The sequence below is a fragment of the Camelina sativa genome, chromosome 9 (genome assembly GCF_000633955.1).
Source record: "Camelina sativa cultivar DH55 chromosome 9, Cs, whole genome shotgun sequence".
Classification (NCBI taxonomy): domain Eukaryota; kingdom Viridiplantae; phylum Streptophyta; class Magnoliopsida; order Brassicales; family Brassicaceae; genus Camelina; species Camelina sativa.
In genome coordinates, this window is record NC_025693.1 from 29025749 (window position 1) to 29032664 (window position 6916).

Consider the following 6916-nt stretch of genomic DNA (forward strand, 5'->3'; position numbering starts at 1 on the left):
ATGTTAACGGGTTTGATGCATTTCAGAAGATTGTTCGTGCTGATGGACCAAAGGGATTATACAGAGGGTTTGGGATATCTATTCTGACTTATGCTCCGTCTAATGCGGTTTGGTGGGCTTCTTACTCTGTTGCACAGCGGATGGTTTGGGGTGGGATTGGGTGTTATGTCTGCAAGAAAGACGAAGAGAGTGGGAACAACAACAGTACCGCGATTAAACCAGACTCCAAAACGATAATGGCTGTTCAAGGAGTTAGTGCTGCGATTGCTGGAAGTGTTTCTGCTTTGATTACAATGCCACTCGACACAATCAAGACGAGATTGCAGGTTCTTGATGGGGAAGATAGTAGTAATAGTAGTAACAACGGGAAGCGTGGACCGAGTATCGGACAGACTGTAAGAAACTTGGTTAGGGAAGGTGGATGGACGGCTTGTTATAGAGGATTGGGACCAAGATGTGCTTCAATGTCAATGTCTGCAACAACTATGATCACTACCTACGAGTTCTTGAAACGGCTTTCAGCTAAGAACCATGACGGGTTTTGCTCTAAATCATAGTGATAACAACTGAAAAAAAAACCACCACATAGAAGAATCTTTTTATGGGAAATGTCTTTAATTTTGCTTACTTATCTTGTTCTTCTTGTCTAGCTGTTCTGCTGCTATTTCATTTGTTTTCCAAGTCATATGTAAGGAATGTGTTAAAATTCAGTTGTTTTTAAATAAATAAAAATGTGATTTTCCTCATTCAGTTGTCCGTGTTTGGGTCAGTTCACCATAACCGCACTACTAAACCGGTATAGTCGATTTAAAAAACGATGACTTGTAAACTTGTAAGACTTGATTTGGCAACATGTTATAATTAGTAATTCATGAATCACTCAGAAAGTGATTTACAGGATTGTGACTTTATATAGTATTTCACAATGCTGTCTTTTTCTTTCCAGTAGTTAATATTATGAACCGTTGTTAGTATTTCAGGAACACAAGTGTGTNGGAGAAAAAAATGCCGTCGTCTCTTGGTTTGAGTTTTGCCTTGTGAAAAAGTTTCCCTCTTTTCCTTCCTCGTTGAATCCTAAAGTTTTAACCTTTTTTTAGAAATTTTGGTCTTTTAATCCTGGGGATAGGTTACAGTGTTCGATTGTAAATAGAAATTTGCAACGTTGGTGACTTTGAGATTAGATAAAAGTTGTGTACAGATAGAGAGATTGTATAACTCGAGCTCTGAAACAAGCAAGTTTTTTTTTTTTGGAACATTTTTGTGTTCCTTGTTTACAAAAAGGGGGGGGGGGTTTAATTTCCTGGGCTGGGTTAAAAAAAGTGGCGAAGATGAATCTAAGTACGGCCGATGAAGAATCGGCACAGGAGATTCACATCCCAGCTGATATCAATTGGGAGATGCTTGACAAATCCAAGTTTTTCGTTTTAGGCGCTGCTTTGTTTTCAGGTGTCTCTGGAGCTCTTTATCCTGCTGTTTTGATGAAAACACGGCAGCAAGTTTGTCATTCGCAAGGCTCTTGTATCAGAACTGCGTTTACCCTTGTGAGACATGAAGGTTTAAGGGGATTGTACAGAGGATTTGGAACCTCCTTGATGGGAACAATCCCTGCTCGTGCCTTGTACATGACTGCGTTGGAGGTTACCAAGAGTAACGTTGGCTCTGCTGCTGTTAGTTTAGGTTTCACTGAGGCTAAAGCTTCTGCAGTTGCTAATGCTGTTGGAGGTTTGAGTGCTGCGATGGCTGCGCAGCTTGTTTGGACTCCTGTTGATGTGGTTAGCCAAAGGCTTATGGTTCAAGGAAGTGCTGGTCTTGTCAATGCATCGAGGTGTAATTATGTTAACGGGTTTGATGCATTTCAGAAGATTGTTCGTGCTGATGGACCAAAGGGATTATACAGAGGGTTTGGGATATCTATTCTGACTTATGCTCCGTCTAATGCGGTTTGGTGGGCTTCTTACTCTGTTGCACAGCGGATGGTTTGGGGTGGGATTGGGTGTTATGTCTGCAAGAAAGACGAAGAGAGTGGGAACAACAACAGTACCGCGATTAAACCAGACTCCAAAACGATAATGGCTGTTCAAGGAGTTAGTGCTGCGATTGCTGGAAGTGTTTCTGCTTTGATTACAATGCCACTCGACACAATCAAGACGAGATTGCAGGTTCTTGATGGGGAAGATAGTAGTAATAGTAGTAACAACGGGAAGCGTGGACCGAGTATCGGACAGACTGTAAGAAACTTGGTTAGGGAAGGTGGATGGACGGCTTGTTATAGAGGATTGGGACCAAGATGTGCTTCAATGTCAATGTCTGCAACAACTATGATCACTACCTACGAGTTCTTGAAACGGCTTTCAGCTAAGAACCATGACGGGTTTTGCTCTAAATCATAGTGATAACAACTGAAAAAAAAACCACCACATAGAAGAATCTTTTTATGGGAAATGTCTTTAATTTTGCTTACTTATCTTGTTCTTCTTGTCTAGCTGTTCTGCTGCTATTTCATTTGTTTTCCAAGTCATATGTAAGGAATGTGTTAAAATTCAGTTGTTTTTAAATAAATAAAAATGTGATTTTCCTCATTCAGTTGTCCGTGTTTGGGTCAGTTCACCATAACCGCACTACTAAACCGGTATAGTCGATTTAAAAAACGATGACTTGTAAACTTGTAAGACTTGATTTGGCAACATGTTATAATTAGTAATTCATGAATCACTCAGAAAGTGATTTACAGGATTGTGACTTTATATAGTATTTCACAATGCTGTCTTTTTCTTTCCAGTAGTTAATATTATGAACCGTTGTTAGTATTTCAGGAACACAAGTGTGTATCTGTCACATAACATAAGTCAACGTGTTTTGGAGCTGAATCTTACGTTTCTTCTTACCTTACCAGAATAATCTATTAATTCTTAAATAGGAAATAATTCATAGAGACGGCCTGATATTTTGAGAAAAATATTCATGAACGTGTCGAAGAAATGGTAATATTTTCAAGTATCTTAAGTGAGACAGATAAATTGAGACCTCAATCAAAGTAGAGAATCTTTCAACCTCTTTTCTTTAAGTATAAAGAAGTGTGTCTCCAGAATAAGTACATGATCTAATATATACTGGATTCTTCATTAAATATATATCTCAAACATTGTCAACTACATTGTAAAATATTAAAGAATCCGAATGTGTCTCTTCACACAAATCAATGGAGTGGAAGCAGAATCTGTGTTTTTCTTCATTGTTTTCAAATAGAATAAGGAGACTTCTCCATTGCCGACACAAATGAATAAAAAGACAAACATATGAATCATGAAGGAAAAACAATGAGGAATTGAAAGTTTACTAGAACAACCAAATTACTAGTAGCCAAGATACATAAGAGATACATAGTTAACAGTCTAACAGAAGGTAAAAGGCAATAATAGAGTGATTCAACGTGAAGATCTTAGTTGTTTTTCAAAGTGAAGATCTTGGATGTCACACATACATAATGAGAAATACAAAGACTTAAGTTTACAACAAGCGAAAGAACTAGTAGTAGTAGCCAAGGATGACTTCCCCTTTTGGTGGGAACACGAACACAGCACCAAAGATTCAATGTCTCAGATATGGACAGAGAAATGGTGCATGTCCTCACCACCATGCATGTCATTAGATTGACCGTGAACAAGCATGGCTCGGTTCGTCTGAGTTGGGAAACCTGAAAACTGGAAATCAGTGTGTCCAAAGATATCAGCACTGTCAGAAACAGAGGTGATGTCTGAGCCAGAAGTGGTTGAGCTGCGGTCTTTGCTGTTATGCAGCATACGAGCTTCGAATCTTGACATGTTCGCCTTTTTGTTATCACGCTGGCCTGACTTGTCATTTTCTTCTTCTCTAGCAGCAGCAGCCTGCTCGGACTCTTGAAGAAGTTTTTTGGTGTTTAGGAATCTTCCACCAGACCCTCTTGGCCTTTTGAGAGCATGAACATGTCGAGACTCATGAAGATACGGCTGTTGCAAAAAAAGAAAAACAGAGATGAGCAGAACAGTTTTAAAGAGATGCTTTTTGTATGTGTTGGCTCATAAGGTGAAGTAAAATACTTTACGGGCTTTGATTAGCTTGTTCTGAGCCTCTAGCTTGGCACGCTGCTGCCTCCTCCTCATGATTGCGTGGTATTGCTTTGCATTGACAAAGACCGGCTCATTTTCTGTGAGCTCCCCTGGTAAAGGAACTCGACCCTGAACTGTACCCATCATTTGGGGACTGCATGTCTGCAAAAGAGATTAAGAGTCCTGAGATCTGATAGACTGATTAAACTGAAAGATAGACTGGGATTCCATTTCTTTGCAGAGCATAATGGGACTACTTCATAGTATAAACACACTTAATGCCAAGTATACCAGAAGAAGAAGATGTATGGAAACAAAGGGTTGTACTAACCTGTGCATGTGGTAAGTAAGTTGTAGCTAATAAACCACCAAAGTGTGGATCAGCATAGTGATATGAGAAATTAGGCTGCATCTTGTATAATACAAGATATCATCAGTCCACCATCAGAACTTGCTATTATTACAGATTCATAGATCTACAATATTACCTGTGCAGGAGCAAAGTGAATATTCGGATATGCTGTCATCGAGCCTGATTTTGGATTAGTTGCAAACCCCTTCCGCTGAGTTTCTTCAGATCCTAGACAAACAACTGACAAGTCAGAGAGAAGATAACAATTATATGGCAAAATGATGATTCTCTTTTGAATGACATGAGAAGTAAACATATATACCAAAGAATGAAATATCTGATAAGCAACCAAAATCAACTCAAGACATCATCAAGCAGGAGTCTTTAACATAGAAGATCACATATCAATATATTCTTTTTGAAACGAACCTGATTTAGCTGAAAACGAGATTTGCCTGGAAGGATTATCATCATCACCACTACTAGCAACTTCAGTGTAAGATTGACCAGTGGACTGAGTAGAAGATGAGTCCTGGTCCTGAAAACTAATTTGCTTAGTGGTCTGTAAATGACCAGGCCTAGCATCCACCTTCAAGCTTAGTGAATCAGCAGAGCCGCGACGATTAACAACAATGGAATCAGTAGGAGGAACAAGTCCCCAAGAGATGCTAGTGTTAAGGTATGGCAAAGTGGAATGAGTAGCTGAATCTTTCTTATTCATCTGATGCATCATAACGAAACGTCTTCTTCTTAAACAACCTAAAAAAATCATATCATTCAAAAGATTAGATTTTTAGAGAGGGATGGAGAAGCAGAAGACAAGATTTAAAGCTTAAAAAACAAAACCAGAATAGAAATAAACAGAAGTAAGAAAGTTTCTAAAATTGGTGTAAATTGTTTATTAATCTAAGACGAACCCTGATTCGATCGTACTATCTTGGGTAACCAAAAACGATTGCAGAAGCAACGATTGGTCGGAATTAGAAATTTTTTTCCAACCAAGAATTAAAATTTGTGCCATCACTTTAGGCAAAAAGGCGTTGACTTGAAAGATGAAAGAGTTTCTAAATCAGTAAGTAAAAACATCAAAATCGCACGCCACAAGGCAGATACACCAAATAAATCGAACCAAGAAAAAGTGGAATTTTTTTGACAAAGGGATTGAAAACATACAAAGCCCTTGAACACAGATTCATAAATAGAGATAAAGATATAAAGAGAGAGAGAGAAAGAGACCTTTGAGATTCGCAGATGTAGAGACGAAGGGACACAGATCAGTTTTGCATGTCTCTCTCCCTTATTGTCCAAAAACAGAACAAAGTCTCTGTCTTAGTGAATCGGGCAGAGAGTGTGTATCGTAATCTTCTTTTTTTTTGTTGCTTCGTCTTCGTCTCTAACCTTTTTTTTAGTTGGAGGAAACCACCATCGCCATGAGCACCACCACTACCAGTTTCTTCCTCTTCTGATTAATTATTGTCTTAACTCTTAAGCAGTGCTTAATTATATCTCTTTAATTTATTTGGTTTCACTTTACCCAAAAACACAGAGAATAATAATAAGGGAGGAGGCTCTCTGCCTATCCCACCTTATAGAATCATCAATAACCCAAAACAAAAAAAAAAAATATATTTGAAATCGCCCAACTCTATCAGATTCTTTAATTCCCTAACACAGTTTTTAAAAATTTATAATTTGGAGGAAAAAACCAAAATGATAAGATTAAAAAAGCCAATAAATAATGTAAATTCTTGAAAGGTAAACGTACAATTCAAGATTTTTTTTTTCTGCTCTATAAGTTAACGATTCCTATCTCTACAAATCCGTTTGGCACTTTAACCTTTATTTTGTTTTTATAGCTCATTAGCAAATATTATAATACTATAATGTCTTTTACTAAACTTTTCCCTAATCTTTTTTTTCGAATATAACTTTCTAATAAGTTTATATATATATTTTTTTTTTCTTTGGAAGGCTGTATGATTTCTTAATTCCATTATCTCTAAATAATGATTCCAAAAAAGTAGTATTAGCTAATCTTGGCCACGTTAGCTTTTTTAGTTAACTCTATTGTTTAATGTTGTGTGAAGCTTTTGAATTGCTAACATGTTTTATTTATGCTTTTTTGTCCGAAGTATGTTGTCGTTTCCAGTTTATGAAACCTTTTTTAATTTATATGTCTGAACTGAACCGTCTTTAAGGTCTTTTACTCTCTAGTTTTAGCCGCCCTTCTCCATAATTTATCCCTCTCACGCACTCCTTATCTCGTGATCCACACGCACCTGAGTTATAGACTTGCAACCATTTTTCTTACAAGTATGGATGGTGTGGTTTAAGGAAAAGTGTAAGCTTTGTCCAAATAAAAAAAGAAAGAAAAGTGTAAAAGCATGTAAAATGAGATAGGAATAAGGGATTGTATAATACTAAAACTTAGGTTGGGTTCTTAATCAAGTACCTAACCTTTTTTCTGCAATGAAATAAA

At 37.4% G+C, this 6916-nt stretch overlaps 3 protein-coding genes across 4 annotated transcripts in view; 2 read left to right on the top strand and 1 right to left on the bottom strand.

Moving 5' to 3' along the window:
• LOC104712892 (solute carrier family 25 member 44-like) overlaps positions 1–2579 on the top strand; it is a 3874-nt gene extending 1295 nt beyond the window's left edge. The window contains exon 2 of the mRNA XM_010429884.2: positions 1248–2579. Within this exon, the coding sequence (XP_010428186.1) occupies positions 1329–2390 (1062 nt within the window). The 5' untranslated portion in view covers positions 1248–1328 and the 3' untranslated portion in view covers positions 2391–2579. The remainder of the gene's footprint in view (positions 1–1247) is intronic.
• LOC104715824 (solute carrier family 25 member 44-like) lies at positions 3–746 on the top strand (the record flags this gene model as incomplete). Its single annotated transcript, XM_010433196.1, has 1 exon — positions 3–746. A coding segment is annotated over one exon (555 nt), but the record flags the coding sequence as incomplete, so codon positions are not given.
• Positions 3317–6102, bottom strand: LOC104712893 (nuclear transcription factor Y subunit A-3). 2 transcript variants are annotated; one of them, XM_010429885.2, is made up of 6 exons: positions 5674–6102; positions 4867–5196; positions 4574–4665; positions 4417–4497; positions 4077–4247; positions 3317–3986 (listed from the first exon to the last, which is right to left on the bottom strand). In XM_010429885.2, exons 2-6 carry the CDS (start codon positions 5168–5170, stop codon positions 3597–3599), a joined length of 1038 nt encoding a protein of 345 aa, XP_010428187.1. In that variant the 5' UTR covers positions 5171–5196; positions 5674–6102; the 3' UTR covers positions 3317–3596. The 2 variants fall into 2 exon arrangements, with proteins under 2 accessions (XP_010428187.1, XP_010428188.1); XM_010429886.2 differs by having other exon boundaries at positions 4417–4491; positions 5674–6098.

Coding starts and splice junctions, on each gene's coding strand:
- LOC104712893 (XM_010429885.2), bottom strand. CDS start 5,170: ATGATGCATCAGATGAATAAGAAAGATTCAGCTACTCATTCCACTTTG. Junction 4,666..4,866: donor CTCGTTTTCAGCTAAATCAG/GTTCGTTTCAAA, acceptor TTGTTTGTCTAG/GATCTGAAGAAACTCAGCGG. Junction 4,248..4,416: donor CTTACTTACCACATGCACAG/GTTAGTACAACC, acceptor TCTCTTTTGCAG/ACATGCAGTCCCCAAATGAT.